This window comes from Scatophagus argus, chromosome 16 (assembly GCF_020382885.2).
Source record: "Scatophagus argus isolate fScaArg1 chromosome 16, fScaArg1.pri, whole genome shotgun sequence".
Lineage (NCBI taxonomy): Eukaryota > Metazoa > Chordata > Actinopteri > Scatophagidae > Scatophagus > Scatophagus argus.
Window position 1 is genome coordinate 10,974,431 of NC_058508.1, and position 18,376 is coordinate 10,992,806.

The following is an 18,376-nucleotide window of genomic DNA, read 5'->3' on the forward strand; positions in this document are numbered from 1 at the left end:
TCCATTTCTGTGTGTGTGCGTGCTTTAGCGGCCTGCATTTTAAACCAATAGACAGGTTTTAAGATGGAATGGTGACCTATAGTCATATATATTTATAGCCCTTAGTAGGTGCTATTTCTTCTATCTAGCATCTAGTAGCTCTTCAAAACCAATACTAAAAGTTTCCCTTTGAACATGTTTTCAAGTATGGAAAAATACTCTGCCTTGACCAGTATTTTATTTGGTATGGTTTCCCACTAGAAAGTTAAAAAGAAAAAGAAACTGTGAAAAGAGGCTGAAAGAACATCTGTTCTTTTTTTCATCATCTTTTCAGATCTGTTCAGATCCATGGATCCATGGATCCCACCACTGCTGCCTGTACTAATTTGATCTGTAAAAGAGCAAAAATCAAGATAGTTGACATTCAAGTCATAACCTTGAATGTTTGAGCCTCAGTAAGACCCGGCAGGGACCCAGCAGCTATCAGAGCAGTAAGCATCTTATCTGATAAAGCTAATGGTGAGTCTCTTAATAGTATCTTTTATTTATGTTGTTAGTTTTTTAGCTTGTGACTGGCAGTGGCTGACACAGCATCAGTGGTTGTGAAACATACATATTATCTGTTACAATGTCAGTGTGTTCACATCGTGAACCAAGTTTCGCTGTGTGTTCCTGTGTGATTGGTTTTTGAATTTGTGGCGTATAAATCTAGTTTGTTTGGTGTACATTTTTGCATAGTCATCTTCCCCTTCAGGGGAGGATGTAAAAACACTTCTCTAATTACAAACTCTGGATAGATGCAAATCATCATAGTCCAGGTCAGACATTTTAAGGAACATGAAGATTAAAAAAAAAAAACAAAAATAAAAAAAAATTTGTTACCTTATTTCACACCTATGTTCTCTACAGTAGTACTGTAGTCCATTTGTAACACATTTACTGATTTGACCTACCAATGCGAGGAAGTTAAATATAGCGGATGAGCAAGAGGGTGTGTGTGTTTGAGAACTTTGAATCCTGTCTCATAAAGTCGAGATATATAACTGTTCTTTATTGACCAAGCCTTAGGCACACACCTGATAAGCACATGGAAGTGAACAATAGACAGCTGCCTGCCCCCCATGCCCTAAGTCCATATAAGTCACATAGCTGCATATTAAAGATTTGACTATTGGTCATTTGAGGAAAAAGGTGTGGTGGCAGCAACAAGGAAGTGGCTAGAGGTTCTACATTCAACTGACTTTCTGTTTGCCAAAGACACTGGGGCAGCACTAACAGCATGAAGTGCTGGTGAAGAAGTAAATGTCTACCCACACCCACAGAGAACTGACTGCAGGATCACGACCATCATGGTTACACTGGACTTCAGGACGCTGACGACGCCCGTGGGCATTGTCCGGATACTGGAGGTGATCTTCACTTGTGTCTCCTTCAGCCTAGGGGCAGCTGCAGGCCACAGAAGTGAATCCTTCTGGACATGGTGTATGTTCACATGGTGTTTTTGCTTCTGCGTCACAATACTCATTCTCCTCCTGGAATTCATCAGCCTCAGCGCTAAGCTGCCCATCTCCTGGAATGACTTCACTACTGCTTTTGCCATGTTAGCTACTTTAATGGTGGGTACTATCTTCACTGCCACCTTTTTTTTATTATTTGTCCTACATTCACATTACATAATATCATTTTAGTCCTGATCAATAATGCAAATCTAAACAGGGGCTTACCAAAGGCAGTTTAATGAACTTTGCTCAAAAATATATAGATGTAATTGTTAAAAAAAAAATCACATGTTGTATGTCTATATTGTTGAAACTGTAAGAAGTTTCATTATATTCATGCTGCTTTTAGTCTCCATACAATCAGAGAAACAAAAGCAATGCTTTCTTCAGTAAAGACTTAAATAGCATCTGAAATTCATAATCTTAGACATCCCCATACTGGAGCTTTAATTATGCATGTTGGTGATGGTAATCACATGTTTAATCTGCACAATATGCATGTTTAGCCTACTATTTGCTGGTGATAAAAGATCAGTACAGTATGGATCTCACATGTTCTCAAAATCCACATTGTACTGAATGAGAAAATGGTAAAAGTAAATGTGAAAAAGTATCTTGAAGAAGACGGTATTTTTCTCTTACAGGTGCTGGCAACATTCGTCATCTATCCCATCTTCTACAGTTGCCGTACCTGCAGCAAAGAGATTATTGCCACTGTTATTTCCATTCTGGCCTTCGCCTCGTATGCCGCTGAGGTTGTGCTGACCCGGGCTAAACCTGGCGAGATCAGCGGTTTTCTGTCCACAGTCCCAGGCCTCCTCAAAGTTCTGGAGGCCTTCGTGGCCTGCATCATCTTCATCTGCTTGGAAGGCATCCACTACCATAACTTTCCAGGGCTCCAGTGGTGTGTCGCTGTCTACTCCATTTGCTTCATTTTTGCTCTCATTGTCATCATTTTTACCATCTGTCGGCTTCTAGCTCTCTTCCCCACACCGTTTGATAAAGTCCTGACGGTCTGCAATGTGTTGGCAGTGTTGATGTACATCACAGCTGTGGTCATCTGGCCGTTTTACAGCTTCCAGAACAACCCGAGGCCCAGTAACTGCCCCCAAGGGTGTGTATGGGACAACTTAGTGGTGATCTCTTTCATGACCTGTTTCAATCTTGTTGCTTACATTGTGGACACTGTTTATTCCTTTAGGCTGGTCTTCTTTGTCAGCAGAACGTAGCTTGTGAATGTGTCTCAAATTCCAGGAAATCTTGACCTCACTTGAACTGGAATAATGCTATGTACTGTAATGTGTCCTTTGTACAACATTGGTAAGGCATTGTTAAGCACTCTGATTTGTTGTGGGGTCTTTTTTTCTTTGAACTTTTATCTGTCAAGATGATGATAGATTCCCTGAGGACATGAAACAACAGCCTAAGTTTTAACTTCAGGCAGATGTAATCCCAATCTTTTCCGATGTACTTCCCCTTCTTTATTTTGATATGACATTGATATGTGTTTTCATGTTTCAGTTGTAAGCTTATGTAGCGCATAATCTTGTTTGACCTCAGCATGTAAATTATGAATAAAATGTGACAAAAGTGTGGAGTTATTGCAAGTGCTTACAATAACATGGTCTCACTATTTTTTGGTTACTCTTGCACCACAAATTACAGTCACGAATGACTGAATGAATAGTAGAAGCTTAATAGGGTTAATGATTAAAAAAATGTGTTAAATTGTTTAAGAGGTACAGTGGAGCCCATCCTGTTTGTAAAGGTGTGTCATTGTGTGCATACTGTGAATGATACAGCAGCTATAGTTTTCACTACTCCACTTCTTTAGCACTTTCAATTGAGTGAACTTTGGTCAAACGAAACAAGACATCTGAAGACATTTCCTTGGACTTCTTCCATTTTTGTATATTTTATAGATTCCACAACTACCCAGTACTATTTTAAAAAGTTTAATGTTTCAGCAAACCTTATTTATGTGTTGTTGAATTTAATGATGAAAGTAAAAAAAAAAATCAGAGTAACGATGGTTTGCATTTGTGTATGTTTAGCCATATTTTATGTTTAGCTTTAAAAGCAAATACGTTATTGGTCTGGAATCAAAGCGTGGTTTACTTATCTCAGTGATATCAGTGAGTTACATAACCTTTGACCAGTCCAGGCCTTACTGCTCTCCACAAAGTCAAAATGGAAAGAACAAAGAAGTCTGGAACGAATATTTTTGTCTTTTATCATGATCTTTTAAAATGAGATGTACAAAAAGGGTGTTTTCATGATACATAAATTTTCCTTTTGCTTGCCTGAAATAAAAATATGATTTACAGTAAACATTGCAGTGTAGTTTGGGTGAAGGCAGATTTTACAGGGAGCTCTATCAACAATCTATAAGCACAACATTCAGCTTTTGCAGCTCCTCAAAATAATAATCTTTATTCCACAAGATCCAAAAACAGCAATCCCTCCTTCAAACTCTCATTTGTTCTTCTCAGGAGCAATAAGTCAAGTTAGGTCAAGCACAAGATGAAGGCAATTTGCTTCAGGATGTGACCTACACCCCATCACTGTTTGGTGTTTGGTGCACAAGGCTTGTGCTGAGGACCAGAGTCCAATGTGTTTGTTGTGAGGCGGACATGGTAACACCCGGCCAGTATCCAATCAGATATGACACAGGGGCCATAAACTGCACAGATAAGCCCAGGATGCACTGACTTAACACACATTACCACACTTCGTTTCATTTTCAAAGAACAGACCTGCTCGGGCTTGAGTCCACATGGATTTCTCCAACAGGATTTTTGCTGAGGGATGTACGAAGTAGAACTGACTTTGGAGTCGAAACAAAGGAGTTGTTTGGAGTTGGAAACAAAAGAGCACTTTCTTTTTCTTTTTTTTTCTTTTTTTTTTTGGTCTATCGTACTCATCCCGTCTAGACATGATTAGTGTGAATTTGCAGGCAGTCACCCAGCCTGTGGGCATCATGCGAACATTTGCTGCCATCCTCACCTGTATGTGTTTTATCCTGGTGGCAACAGTGGGACATATCTCATCGTCTTACTGGATATGGTGCATGTTTACCTGGTGCTTCTGCTTCTTCTTCACCTTTCTCATTCTCATCCTGGAGTTCACCACTGTTAACACCAAATTACCCTTCGCCTGGGATGACTTCACAGCTGCCTTTGCTATGCTGGCGAGCCTCATGTGCCTTGCTGCCTGCATCATCTACCCCACCTTTTTCACCTGCAAGACCTGTCATCGGCAGATTGGTGCTTCTGTGGTGTCATGGGTTTGTTTCGGAGTGTATGCAGGTGAAGTGGCCTTAACTCGCCTACGTCCGAGTGGGCAGACCATTGGGTTCCTCTCCACATTGCCTGGTATAATGAAGATGCTGGAGACCTTCCTCGCCTGTCTCATCTTCACGTCCCTGGAGAAAGGCCAGTTCAACTCCCCAGGACTGAAGTGGTGTGTGGCTGTGTACTCATTGTGCTTCATCTTTGCCATCATCATAATCCTGGTCACCCTTGGCCAGCTGATCTCTTTTTTTCCGTTCTCCTTTGACAAGTTAGTGATCGTCTACAATATTTTGGCAGCAGTGATGTATATAACAGCTATGGTGATCTGGCCATTGTACAGTTTCCGCAACAATTCCAGACCGAGTAACTGTGGTGCCCTTTGTCCCTGGGACAAACTGGTGGTAGTCACCTTCATGACAATCATCAATTTCATTGTTTACACCCTGGACGCTGTCTACTCTATACACCTTGTGTTTTTTGTCAGGAACCAGTGAAGCTGCTGCTTAACGAAAACAAACTGAGAACACAACAAGGTCTGAATTTGAACTAATGTGAAATGATTTGAATAGAGAGACCACGCTTTGTAATATATTCCACTCAAAGATGACTGAATATAGTAATGAAATGTTGAGTGTCTGGTATATTGTGAAAAGGTAAAGTTAATTTTGTTTAACAGATTAAATCTGTTGTATCACTGTCATAAAGATGAAAAATAGCATGGTAAAACTTTGGATACTGATATAAAGAGTTATAAACCAGTACAGGTAATGATCCTGACTTCTGACTTTATAAGAGTGGGTTAGAGATTAATTATTCCACATGTGAATCTGTCTTTGTTTTCATGCTGATGTCTATCATCTGTTTATCTGTGGGTCCTGCAGCTTGCTGATTAAAGGAAACGTATGACATTTGGGGTAATATGCTTACTCAGTTTCTTGCAGAGAATTAGGCTAGATGAGAAGATTGATACCAGGCTCATGCAGTATTTGTACAGTGAATATGTCAGGAAGTTACTGCACCTGGCTAAGAAGTTGTGCAGCCCGGTAAAATCACATGTTGTTTTTAGACTTTTTAATGGATTGTATCTTCATACAGATCCAGGCTAACTGTTTCACCCTTTTTACAGTCTTTATGCTAAGTTAAGCTAAGATAACCAGCTACTGGTAGTCACTTTGTGTTTATCGTATAGACATAAAAGTGCTATCCATCTTAACATCTAAATCTCCGCAGAAAAGCAAATGATACAAAGTAAAATTTCCAAAAACTATTCAATGTTAGTGGCATAAAAACTGCCAATGCTGTAGTGATAAATTGCACGTAAGACTACAGATAAATGTAAACTGGATGCAGGACACTGACAGGCAAACAGAAAAATATGGTAAGAGAAGGAACAAGAGAGGGAGGAGAGAGACAGTGAGATATTGCTTGACTGTCTGGCCTATGTGTGGGAAAAGTGAAAAAAGAAAATCCTTTAATCAGCAGGCAGCTGCAGCATCTGGAGTCAGATTTGTTCGAGGTGTTACGTTTCTATTTTCTAATTTAGTTTCTTTTCTTCCTCAGCAATGTGGTGGGCAGTGGTGGAAAGCTCGAAAGTATGACGTCAATTAATTATTTTCTTTTTCAACCAATTGGAAGCGTCAACCAAATCTCACTTGTAATCCCACAGCTATTGTGCTACCTGGCACACCAATCTGTGTGAGTGAACCTGGGTCAAATGGAGCGACTGAAGCTAGGAAATTAAGTTTTTCTTCCCATGTCAGTCTGTCATAAAGACATAGTCTATCAGACAGGCCAGCAAATTACAGACAGCAGGGACACAAGGGACACAAATGCGTGAAACAGTAGATGTATTTCACATTATCATCCTCTTCAAGTGATTCAGGTCATTCATTACCTGTTTCTATACAGCAACTTTCACTTATTGATGCCAGCAGGAGGAGCTATTGACAAGTAGGCTACTTAAATAAACTCTTACACTTGCTTATTACCACATTATGAGGTGTTGTAAAACATTTATTAAATGTTTATAGACTGCTTATAAATGTTAAAGCGCTGTCATCACCCTACATTGTTCTTGTTTGACCCATTGCTGCCTAAAAATACTCTGTCTGTCAAAGGTTTCTAAAATACCATATATTTTAGCATCCTTAGTTCTGCAATTAGGTGTGCTTACTGCGATGAAAGCATTGATAGATATAGCCTTTTCCAACACAATGGAAATAAAATAAACAATAAAATAATCGTCTGTCCTCAGTTCATTTGGTCCATTTTTCTATTTATAATCAATTTGCATGCAAGAAAGAAATCTGAATAAATAATTTAACATGTTATCAGTAACAAACAGAAATTTAAAGCAACATTATTCAAGAATTGTTTTTGTGTGTGTGTATGTGATTTGACATTCCTTACAGTTTCAGATTGCAGTTCACTTACACACCACTGTGGCAAATAGGCAGAGCAACTGGATTATCAATGAATGCAAATTCATGTGACATAATGACGGTGGTTTGTGATCTGTTACCGTAAAGCACTACGCACTTCTAACAGGAGACCGTACTCAGCAACCCAAGCTACATGGTGCAAGAAACAGGGGTTTACGTAGAGAAAATGAAAGAGGGACCATTCACCTTATCACAACCCAGTGTACCATCACAATAATTAGATTGAGTAATTAGATTAGATGTTATTTTAAGGTAAAATATTTACATAATGTTGTTTTAATTCTCCAGAGAGCTTTTGACACATATTAGAAGTTACCCCAGGTTTCATTATTAAAAAAAACAAGCATTTCATCCTCACCTTCTAAAAATAAAGCAGACGCCCTTTGGGATAATCACTGACAAGATGCATCAACTCTCAAGTTATGGCAAAGTTGACCATGGGGTGAGGTATTTACGGTCTTTTAAAGTTACAACATGTGACCTTTGGTTATAGCAACGCATCAGGCTAATCAGGCAAACCAGAGATTAGTACACAAATCATAAATGCAAATCTATTTTTGTCAACGTTGGCTGTGTCAGAGAAATTGTAAAAGTAGCTAGAAGCAAGTGTTGTAATAATTTGGTGGATACAGATCTACATGTACACTGCATGTAATTAGTATGTGGGAAACCCTCCTGTACATAATATCACAAACTGGCACAGGAACACCACAGTTTAATGACACACATGGCTCTGAAATCTGAGGAGCCTTTCTACATTCTTGTCAGACCACAGGCTGTGTTTCACTGGGATGAGCACAAATGACCATAGTTATAAGCGTAATGACATATGAGTCACTCGGGCTCCCACCTACTCTGTTTCCTTTTTTGTGATCATTACCTTCTATTGTACTTCCCATCTGATTAGTGGCCTTTGATTCGACCGTGCAGCAATCAGAAGAAGGAGCTGTGAAAATGAATCATCGCAAATTAGTTGGCACTACTTCAAGGGTGTCCGGGGGGGGGGAAATAAGAATACCAGCTATCTTATATTTTAAAAGTGTATGCGTTTAGGACAAAGAGTGTCAACTTTGTGATTTGTGAAATTGGGTTATGTAAAATAAAACTTGATTTGACTGTGCAATGTGCAAGTTCAGATGAAGTATTATTATAGTTTCATTTCCAAATAATGAGTTCAAGTTTTCTAAACTGCTGCCTTAAGGTGTGCTCACATGTGAATGTGGTGTTGTTTTTCTTGACTACTCTATTGGAGATTGGCTACATCTCTCCTATGGTGAACAACTGTTTGCCATCTTTATTTAAAAAAAAAAACTTAAAACAACTGTAGGAGAGAAGCAGCTATATACTGTTTATGTGAAAACTAGATCATGAACATGATCATATTCCAGCTAAGAGTGAATAACTTTATACTTTTGCAGGCTGGAGTTTAAGCGTATTCTTCAGCAGCCTCACATAAATTTCAAGCCAGATGCGCAGAGCTGAAAATCCAGCCCCATGTCATGTCAAACCATCGACAATCAAATCAAGCTAACCCAGTTATCCATGTACAAAGACCATGGCTCAGCTGGTGGATCTAATGATGCTAATAGTTTGTGTGTGTGTGTGTGTGTGTATGTGTGTGTGTGTGTGTGTGGAGAGGGGGGTGTTTCTTCATGACGACTGTAAAGACCATGTCACCAATTAGATGTGACATAACAGCGGTTGTGATGTTAGGCAGCTTATTCTTGTATCCCCCTGGTTTAGTGTTTGGGGACAGTCAGGGTTTTTTGATTTTTTATTTTCCTCCAGCTAAAATGTTTGCTCACCTTTGGAGTCAAGGACTGCTGCATATTGATACACAACTTCCATTACACTCACTTTTTTAACATTTTTTTTCTCACATGCACTTAGCTGTCTTGAGTTTATTTTGTTGATTTTCAACTCCCTTCTTCCTCCCTTCTGCGTACAGTCTGACTTTATTTAATAATTTATTTAGAAATTCCTTTCCACCCAAGAACTATTTTAAAAACTACTGTGCTGACAAGTTGTAATTGTAACTGTCAAATTGGCTTGCTTTGGTACCAAAATATATCCTTTTCGGCCTTTCCTAATTAAATCTTTTGATTTTCCCCTCGGGGAAAAGTACAAAGGACCATCAATGTGAACTCAAATGCTTTCAAACTGTGAAAATCAGTTAAGATTTTTAAAGCCAGTAAAAATACAGCTTTGAGGTTTTGGTGTTGTTCCATCCATCTCCAAATTAGGGAATGCGTTTCAGGGAGAATTTTTTAATTTTTTTCCCTATTGTCTTGAAGGTTTGAAATAGTTGTTCAAACTGCTCTGTCGATTCAATTTATCCTGTCGGATTTAATGACTGAAAGCAGAAACAAAATACATTTAATTATTGGCCTGATTTACAGGAAAGAACCATTAGCTGGAACAAAAAACAAGTCAGTGTTCAGTCAACACACCCTGAGCCATTAAGTATTGCGATGTTGACAGTTAATAAAACTTTGCGGATTCAAAATTAATGTATTATTCCTCCGTTCAAACACTTACTTCAATCACTGCATTTCTTTAAATGTACATAAATCCTGCCACCAGGGGTCTCTCAATCAAAACAAAACAAAAATCATTAGTGGCTTGTGGTCTTGGTGATCGTGGCAGTTGTTGAGTCTTAGACAGCCGTCTTTGCCACCTTTGAAAGTCTATTTACATGACCTGACAGAAATGTTCTCAGACAGAGCAATGTTTTCAGGTATTACTCGTGTTACATTCATTCCACAGTCTTTTGTTGATCACTCTTTTGTTTTCACATTCTGAAATATTTGTGCTTTATAAGATGCTCCAGTGTTGTGCATACATTTTTGGACGTATCATCATACAAACTCAGGAAGGCTTTCAATGCTGATTCGCCCAATCAGATAGACAGAAGTGATGTGTGCAGGTGACTGTGAAGGGGGGGTTTGAGTGGAACACACAGACACAGAGATGATTATTTTATCTTCTGAGCCCAACATCTTTCTTTCTGCTGCAGTTAGCCCTCCTCTCTCCACACACACACACACACACACACCTCTCTGTCTCCTCTTGATGATCAAAAATGGAAAATTGATTTAGCTTGGTTCAGAAGTTCCTTTTGGCCAAAAACACCACACACATAAGTCACCCTCCTGCTACCTTGAGAGAGTTCTCCCATCGATCCCTGCCCTCGTAGTCAGCCAGACGAAGTCGGTGACTGACGTCCCTCTGATACGATCTCGGCACACATCCCCACAGAGAGGAAGACTGATATAGGGAGACAGGAGGTGCATGCAAACTGTTTGAAGCCAGAGTGACTCATCTAAACAAGAGGAAGACACAGATGGAGGCGAAAGAGGAGAATTTTAGGGAAAAAAAGTTAATCTCTTATTTAAAGTGTAATCCTATAGGGTCCGACAACTAAAATTAAAACAATAACAAAATCATGTCAGTGTAAAATAAATGCAATATGCAAACATGTTTCTTTTTTCCAAATTTTACAATTAAAACTGTGAAGAAAGTACTGGGGATGCACTGCTGGCACAATAGTGCAACACAGCATTGTGGGTGTGTGCCCCATTTATATCAATGAGCTTATATCAGTGACTGAAAATAGCATTCATGGCAGCGCTGCAGACTGTAGACTGTATCAGCTGTAGCCAAGTGGGCTTAAACGAGTATTCTTGTGCATAAGTTATTATAACACAACATAACATTTATGTTGATAGATAGGATGCACAATGTGGGTTTTTGTTTAACACCAATAAGATAACCGGTAACTCCACATTTTGTTTTTTCGAAAAAGAAGTTCATAATCTGTAGTCCATGCACATTTCTTTGTATCTGCTAGTTTAAACTTCCCATTACTCATAATTTTCCCATTTCCCATTACCAGATCTTTTATCAGCCTGATGTATATCATGGATTCCTAACAGCCACTGTAACCTTGAAAATAAGAGCTGGCACTAGGAGTAAATGAGCCATATCATTATCCTGGCATGGCACCCTGAGTGCCAGTGCACACCACTGTCCCACCCCTTTACACACTGATGTGAGACAGTGTTTACTTACGTAGTCGCAAGTCTCATAAATCTTCCCGTCTGGTTTGCTGAGGACCAGTCAAACGGGACCCATAAAGACTGAAATGTCAGCAACTTCCTACTGTCCTTTCTTAACCGTCTTTGATGCTGTATGGAAAAAGCAGGAAAGGAGTACATACTGTAAACATGCACGCACTCTCACATGTTGGTGCATGGATCACACACACACACACACATACGCACTCATGTCACATCGTCCCTGGTCAATGCTGGTCTGCTTTGGACTGGTCAAAAGCGGACATGGTGTTTCTTTTGTTCGTGTGGCAGCTTGTTGGTAATGCTGCACTGACCTGGATGACTACAACATGAAGTTAATGACTTAAAAGTAGGCAGCTTTCCCAGACAATAACCATCAAAGCTTTTCCATTTCAGCCAAGTTTCTCTCCCTCCCTCCCTCTCAGGTGCCCCTGGCCCACATCAAGGTGATTTATTCTCCAGGGGACATGTGGCCATTGCTCCATTCCTCTCTGCGTCTCTCTCTGTCTCACAAGTTTGTATCACTTTATAACTGACTGAAAGTCCAGCTACGAGAAAGCCTGCCCTGTATAGAAAACGAAAAGAAAGGAAAAGTTAGCCCGATGCAATGTGAGCTTTTACACCTTCAATCGGCTGTGAAGGGATTACAACCACCCATGGGTGGGACTTTCACATTAAAAGGCGGGGTGACGCTTTCCACATAAATAGTGGCAGTGCGTCGAGGCACTATACACATGCGACCCTAAGAAGTGACTCCTCTTCATCCGAGGAACGTAATTCTCGATGCAAAGGGTTTCGTCCAGAACAGAAAATCCTGGAAAATGAAACACAATGTTTTTGAGCGTCTGATTCTGGAAACCTGAACGTGCTGACATCAAGAAAATGACTCTAGATGAAAAGTCAGGTGTGAGGGGGTTTCTCTTTCAAGCGACCAGTGAAAAGAGGGAGAGTTGATTTTGACCTCAGAGAAAGCCCTTGTTTCCCAAACCACGTAAATACCGCAGGAGAGGCGCACCACGCCACCGGATAGTGGAGAGGAAGGCGCGCACGGGAGCGCACAGGTAGGATGAATCCCATCTACTAATGTCACTGTTAAATGAAATGAAAATCACCTTCTTGCTGTTATTAAGATATGAATAGACTATACATCTCTTTCTAGAAAAAAAAATCATGTCTTGTACTGGTCATTTGACTCCCAGCAGATGAAGTTTATTTTAGGTTGTTTTCGAAAAAAAAAAAACGTGATGAATTTTAAAGTTTAATTTATTGCGCTCAGATTTAATGAGCCATGCGTGTGAACTCACATGACTGTGGGCTATACCTTATTATAAGTCTGATAAACAAAAATGTCAAGCCCCGTGCAGCCTGAAGGGGACGTGGGCTGCAAATGTTTGTGTTCTCCCCAACATGCTGCGGGCTGCGCGTCACTCCCGTGTTTTGAAGCGCGGTTCAGTGAATCTCCACGTCAGTCCATTTATTTGTGCAACACATTTTCACAGCCTCGGGTTGCAACGTCTGACGGCTGACAGTTAAAAGATGATTATTATTGTAAGTCACCCATGAGGCACCAGGTAAGGACATGCAGGTAGCTACCGGCCGCTCTCACCAAATTATTCGCGTGGTTCTATGGATGCATTGTATCATACATTTAGGAAAACATTCGCAACCTTTACATTCCATATATGACATGATACAGGATCATCTCATGATATCGTTATTATTTTCGTTTGCTCTAGAGTGATTTGTATACAATTCATTATTCAGTCATAAAATGCATTTTTTACATGGCGGTTTAAGTTAAATTTACCAGCATTCTCCAGACTTTTTGATTTGAGTCCACCAAAGCAAATGCTGACTGTTTTGTTGCATTGTAATATGAGGCAAAGTGACAAATTATTTGAATGCAATGAAAACAATGCAAAAATGTTGCAAATGTAAAGATGCAGAATCCAGAGGCAGTTTAGACAGAGGGGCACCAACTGGAAATTAACCTTTTTTTTCTCCTTCTGCTAAAACCTGCTGTTATCAAAAGCTGCATGATTGCATAAATGCCAGACTGTCAATCAGTAAAGTCATCCTTTCAGTCTATCAGTCTTCACCTCTTGATGACCCTCAGTTAACCTTCTTGTTGTTCATTTTTTCAGTTCATGTCATGCTTTTCTGTTGTGAGATGTAGTCCAGCAGAATATCATCGTTCACTATATTTATGTGGTCCAAAAACTCACTTATACTTCACTGTAACACAGTTATTAAGGGTGTGGGGCAGGCTACTTTCCACTTGGCTGCAGGTCTTTGTTTCCATGCCCCCTCCCCTCCCTTATGGACATCTAATCTAACAGTAGTGATAGCATTGAAACCTGCTTAACTAATGTGATCTTCTTCTAAAGTGCACTTCCCATTAGGAGAAATGGCACGTTGGCTCTATGCCCAGATAATTCAGTGGAAAGGTCCAATTCTCTCCTGGTGAATGTGGGCAACTTGCTCAAAGAGTGATCATTTATTGTTGTGAGTGTATATGGTACAAAAGGCAGACATAATATATTTATTCCCCATAAAATAATTGTAAGTTTGTGTCATTTTTTTCTCTCTGGAGCTATTTCCCATTGCAATCCAGTACTCCCTCCGTCAACATGGATGGCTACAATTGGACGTCAGTGTCTGAGAACATCAGCATGCCTTCCTTCCAGGACAACCCCAGTCACCCCACCTCCAACAATTTCTCAGACATGGCTGCGCCAATGCCCTTCAATGTAGTCACCGCAGTCATCTACACCATCGTCTTCATTGTGGGTCTTCTGGGCAACACACTGGTCATCTACGTGGTGGTCCGTTACGTCAAGATGAAGACAGTAACCAACATGTATATCCTCAATTTAGCTTTGGCTGATGAACTCTACATCCTAGGAATCCCCTTCTTGGGCACTAACAGCGTGCTTTCCTACTGGCCATATGGGGATTTCTTTTGCAAGGTGTGCATGACTGCTGATTCCGTAAGTCAGTTTGCCTCCACCTTTTGCCTGACGTTGATGAGCATCGACCGCTACCTGGCTGTGGTTCATCCTATTCGCAGTGCCAAATGGAGGAAGCCACAGGTGGCCAAGATTTTCAATGCTGTGGTATGGATTGTGGCCTTTCTGATTGTGCCACCGGTCACAATCTACTCACATGTACAGGAGGAGTTCAACACCTGCAATATATCTTGGCCTGAGCCGCAAGATCTGTGGTCCATTGTCTTCATTCTGTACACATGCATCCTAGGCTTCTTTGGTCCTCTGTTTGTCATCTCCCTCTGCTACCTGCTCATTGTCATCAAGGTAATTAGACAGATAAAACATGGCGTCTGACTTTTCATTGGTGTCTGACTTACTAAAATTTCACGTGAGATTCTCTTCTCATTATCTCAAAAAATCTTTTCAATCAACCATCTCACTTTCAGGTGAGGTCAGCAGGTGTACGTGCAGGCCTGAAGAAGCGACGTAAGTCGGAGCGTAAGGTGACACGCATGGTGGTGATCATCGTGTTGGTGTTTGTACTTTGTTGGCTGCCCTTCTTCACTACCAACATTGTCAACCTGATTCATATCATCCCAGAGGACAATACCACCCTCTACTTTTCCTTGGTCATCCTCACTTATGTCAACTCCTGTGCCAACCCATTCCTCTATGGCTTCCTCTCCGACAATTTCAAGCAAAGCTTCCAGAAGGTTCTCTGCCTCCACAAACCAAATGGCATTGGCACCACAGACCATATGGGAGGCAGACAGAGCGCACCCAAGGAAAACCAGAATCCTATTTTCACACCTGGAAATCACACAGAGAATGGAAAAATGCAGACCATTCAGGTATTGCACAAACAGTATTCATGCTATCCATGTAATTTCTGAATAAAGATGTACATACAGTTTTAGTTTGTATCAGTCTGTTCAAATTCCAGCTTCTCGTGTTTTCAATAGTTTGTATTTCAAAATTTTGAATTGAATCTGACACGGAAGAAGCTGTTTCAACCCAAGACGGTCTTTCATGTTTTTATGTTAAAATTTGAAACAAGAATGGAAACAGGGGGGCACATGTTTTAAATAAGTGTGTCATTGTAGAGTTTAAGCCAACAAAGATTTTAGCCCCACAGTACAACCGTCATCTTTAACAACAAAGTTTTTTGATGATAAGCTCATAAGTGATACTGCTTGCCATCGTGTCTTTCTTGTATCCTTAATCTCTGTGTCTGCTGTATTGTTTCAGCAGGCTGTCCAGGTGGAGGTTATTGGGGACCTTGACAGTGAGCCCTTAACTTCAAAAGGGGTGGTGAATGGCCAGTCAGTACTATGAGTTCTCAAGCTGACCCACCATACAGCGTGTTAAAACATGGGACTTTTGGTCATGGACTTTGTTTTGATTGATATTTCTTGTCTTTATTGCTGATCCTCCCTTTCTGACTGGGACTTTTGTGGAGAGGACCAGAGGGGTAAAGTATTGAGAAAATACTACACACAGCATTTGTCACTGAGCTTTTATTTAAACATTTACACAGTCTGAGAGATGATGTGATGTCTCAATTCAGTGCTGAATGCAGTCGTGAGATGTGAAATGCTGTAAATTCTCAACTAACTTTATTTAGACTTTTATTTTGAAACAGGCCTATACCAGAAACATGCATTTCAGTTTTATACGTGATCATATTTTTGTAAGACTCCTTGCTTTCCAATCTGTTTTGTTTAATTTGCTGCTGATGCCCTTGCCCATTACACACTTAATGCTTCCTCTATGTTTACCTGTTATTTTGATAAATTCAGGATCGTGCACATTTCACAGCAGTAAGAGGCATCTGTGCGTGAAGAGTTGAGTTGACAGTATAAACTAGCTTCTCTTCAAATAACTGGAATTAATCAAAGGTTGCAACAATATTTCCATTAAACTAATGGTTTGAGATTTTTGGAATTATGTTTAAAACACTCTGTCAGAAAATTGCATTAGAGGATTGATACCAATCTCATATCTGTCCTGAATAGGCTGTAAGGCTACAGGAATAGCATAAAGACTGGAAAGAGGGGGAAACTGCTTCCCTGGTTCTGATCAAAGATAACAAAGCTACCCACCAGCACATCTAAAGCTCACTAATTAGCACACATTTTGTTTGTTTAATCCATACAAAAGTCAAAGTGTAAAAAGCCTTCTGCCCATGCCACAGATGTGTGAATCTGACGACGACGGCATCCACTTCCTTGTTCATGGTTTGTTGGACTGCAGTAACCCCAATGCAAATTATTTTCCACCACCTTTCCAAAACACACCGGTGATCAGATAACCAACATATTTATAAAGACCAGAGGGACGAGAGAGCACGGAGAGGGCAGGAACATGCAGCACGGTGGTGACGTATACAGCTCTCAGAATAGTTTTACCAAAGGATCATTCAGCTTTTCCTCAGGCAGCAATGTTATATATGTACACATCAATTATTGTGGACGGTGTGCACACACCTGCAGAGATTGCACGCGGCTCGCTACGTGACAAATTGTTTACTACTGTTTAATTCAAGTCAGAGAGTTTTTGAGATGCTGCGAAATTCCGAACTCACGTTGAACTCAGGGGCAGCTAACATAAATTTAACTAATCACATACATCACATTACCAAAGCTCTAGCTATTGATTTTCTATTCTAATACTCAACCAGAAAGCAAATACGTGTATTTCCCAAAAAGTGAAACTCTTTCTTCATGAAGAGAAATTTGGAGCAACAGAGTGACGGACTTAGTGCTGTGAAAATGTGCATTTGCTGAATTCATCGTGTGAGCCATTATAGTACAGGTAATTTCACTCTGTCAGTGATTTGTTTTAACAGGCATTCATTGGGCACCAGGCTTACATTTAGACTACTCTACCTGTGACCCAAGATTTATTTAACACTCAGCTATTGTTCTTTCCTACAGCTATAATTCATATCCCCAAGGCTAGAGTAGAGCTAGTTGAAATATTTTTGATGGTCATGACAAACACTTTTCTTTTGCCCATGTTACTGTTAATGTGGTTTTTGTGACTTTTTTTTTTTTTTTTCACTTCAATGTTACAAAGCTGTGAAAGATGCTTTGAATTAGCCCGGCCAGGTCTTGTGCTCCACTGGATTTATCTCTTTTCTCTCTGTTGGAATGGACGCCATGATGAACTGAAGGAGCATATCACTGTCAAAACCTCAGCTACACCAGATCATATCCTCACTCATCGTTCAGCTGCTGGACTATGAACTTTGACATTTGATGCCAGCATCATTTGGAGGTTGCTGCACGACGCTGGAGCATCTCCATAGTTGTAACCCGAGCTGTTAATAATGTTTATGGTGAGCTTCTTTGAAATACTGCCCAGTAAAATACATGGACATCTTACAGGAGACGATGGATTTATTTGTGTTAGAAACACTGTGAACTTGCATCATTTTAAATATGGAGTGAGTATATATAAGAAAAACGCTATCTTAGTTGCTCTATTAAAGAAGCCATCATAAATATTAATAAACGATCAAGTCTGTTTTACATGTTCATCCTGTATTAATCCCACGGAGCTGATATGTGGCTGCATGAACCTATGCTGTTATGTTACATCTGTCCCACTAACTGACAGCTGCTATTTGTTGTCACTGTGATTTCTCAATATTAAGGCAGGTTTGTGTTTCAGACTGAAGCACTGCGTTTGTATTTCCAGTCGAAGAAGAATAGTGGCAGCTTTACGTTCGAATCTTAATGCCTCTCCACATAAACCAATTGAGATTTTTCTTTACAGAAAGTTAGAGTGGTTTTATTGCAAAAGCAGAGAAAACAACAACAGGTGTTTTGTTTTCCTCAGGGCAGGCCATTCACACAGATTTGGCTGCATTATGCAGTACGATTTTAGAACAATGGCTTGCGGCATAAACAACCATTTACATATAAATATGAAAAGCTGTCAGCAAAATGAAGGGAGGCAGCTCAAAGTTGCCCCCGTGAGCTGACTTTCTAAGTGTTGTTAATGGTGGTGGGGGTTTGTTGGTTTTTTTCTTAGTTTTATGATCTTGCAGCCGTTCCACTGTTACCTTAATAAATGCAACTATATCAAAGGACA

The 18,376-nt window shown here is 40.1% G+C and overlaps 3 protein-coding genes and 1 long non-coding RNA gene across 5 annotated transcripts; 3 read left to right on the top strand and 1 right to left on the bottom strand.

Moving 5' to 3' along the window:
- The first annotated feature begins 583 nt into the window (after positions 1–583).
- On the top strand, positions 584–3,804 carry LOC124073976 (myeloid-associated differentiation marker homolog). The gene is made up of 2 exons (XM_046416570.1): positions 584–1,595; positions 2,123–3,804. Exons 1-2 carry the CDS (start codon positions 1,329–1,331, stop codon positions 2,705–2,707), a joined length of 852 nt encoding a protein of 283 aa, XP_046272526.1. The 5' UTR covers positions 584–1,328; the 3' UTR covers positions 2,708–3,804.
- Positions 3,805–4,053: 249 nt separating this feature from the next.
- LOC124073977 (myeloid-associated differentiation marker homolog) lies at positions 4,054–6,000 on the top strand. The gene has a single exon (XM_046416571.1). The coding sequence runs from the start codon at positions 4,414–4,416 to the stop codon at positions 5,263–5,265; it is 852 nt and encodes a 283-aa protein (XP_046272527.1). The 5' UTR covers positions 4,054–4,413; the 3' UTR covers positions 5,266–6,000.
- Positions 6,001–10,025: 4,025 nt separating this feature from the next.
- LOC124073690 lies at positions 10,026–11,897 on the bottom strand. The gene is made up of 3 exons (XR_006845709.1): positions 11,496–11,897; positions 11,284–11,399; positions 10,026–10,534 (listed from the first exon to the last, which is right to left on the bottom strand). It is a non-coding gene; the product is annotated as an uncharacterized LOC124073690 (long non-coding RNA).
- Positions 11,898–12,006: 109 nt separating this feature from the next.
- Positions 12,007–18,376, top strand: LOC124073689 (somatostatin receptor type 5-like). Of its 2 annotated transcripts, none has more exons than XM_046416096.1 (4): positions 12,007–12,349; positions 13,882–14,602; positions 14,725–15,129; positions 15,527–18,376. In XM_046416096.1, exons 2-4 carry the CDS (start codon positions 13,919–13,921, stop codon positions 15,611–15,613), a joined length of 1,176 nt encoding a protein of 391 aa, XP_046272052.1. In that variant the 5' UTR covers positions 12,007–12,349; positions 13,882–13,918; the 3' UTR covers positions 15,614–18,376. The 2 variants fall into 2 exon arrangements, with proteins under 2 accessions (XP_046272052.1, XP_046272053.1); XM_046416097.1 differs by having other exon boundaries at positions 15,530–18,376.

Excerpts from the sequence above, each read along its gene's own strand:
- LOC124073976 (XM_046416570.1), top strand. The coding sequence starts at position 1,329 with ATGGTTACACTGGACTTCAGGACGCTGACGACGCCCGTGGGCATTGTC. Across the intron at positions 1,596-2,122 it reads CCATGTTAGCTACTTTAATG|GTGCTGGCAACATTCGTCAT; the intron begins GTGGGTACTATC and ends TTTCTCTTACAG.
- LOC124073689 (XM_046416096.1), top strand. The coding sequence starts at position 13,919 with ATGGATGGCTACAATTGGACGTCAGTGTCTGAGAACATCAGCATGCCT. Across the intron at positions 14,603-14,724 it reads ACCTGCTCATTGTCATCAAG|GTGAGGTCAGCAGGTGTACG; the intron begins GTAATTAGACAG and ends TCTCACTTTCAG. Across the intron at positions 15,130-15,526 it reads GAAAAATGCAGACCATTCAG|CAGGCTGTCCAGGTGGAGGT; the intron begins GTATTGCACAAA and ends GTATTGTTTCAG.
- LOC124073977 (XM_046416571.1), top strand. The coding sequence starts at position 4,414 with ATGATTAGTGTGAATTTGCAGGCAGTCACCCAGCCTGTGGGCATCATG.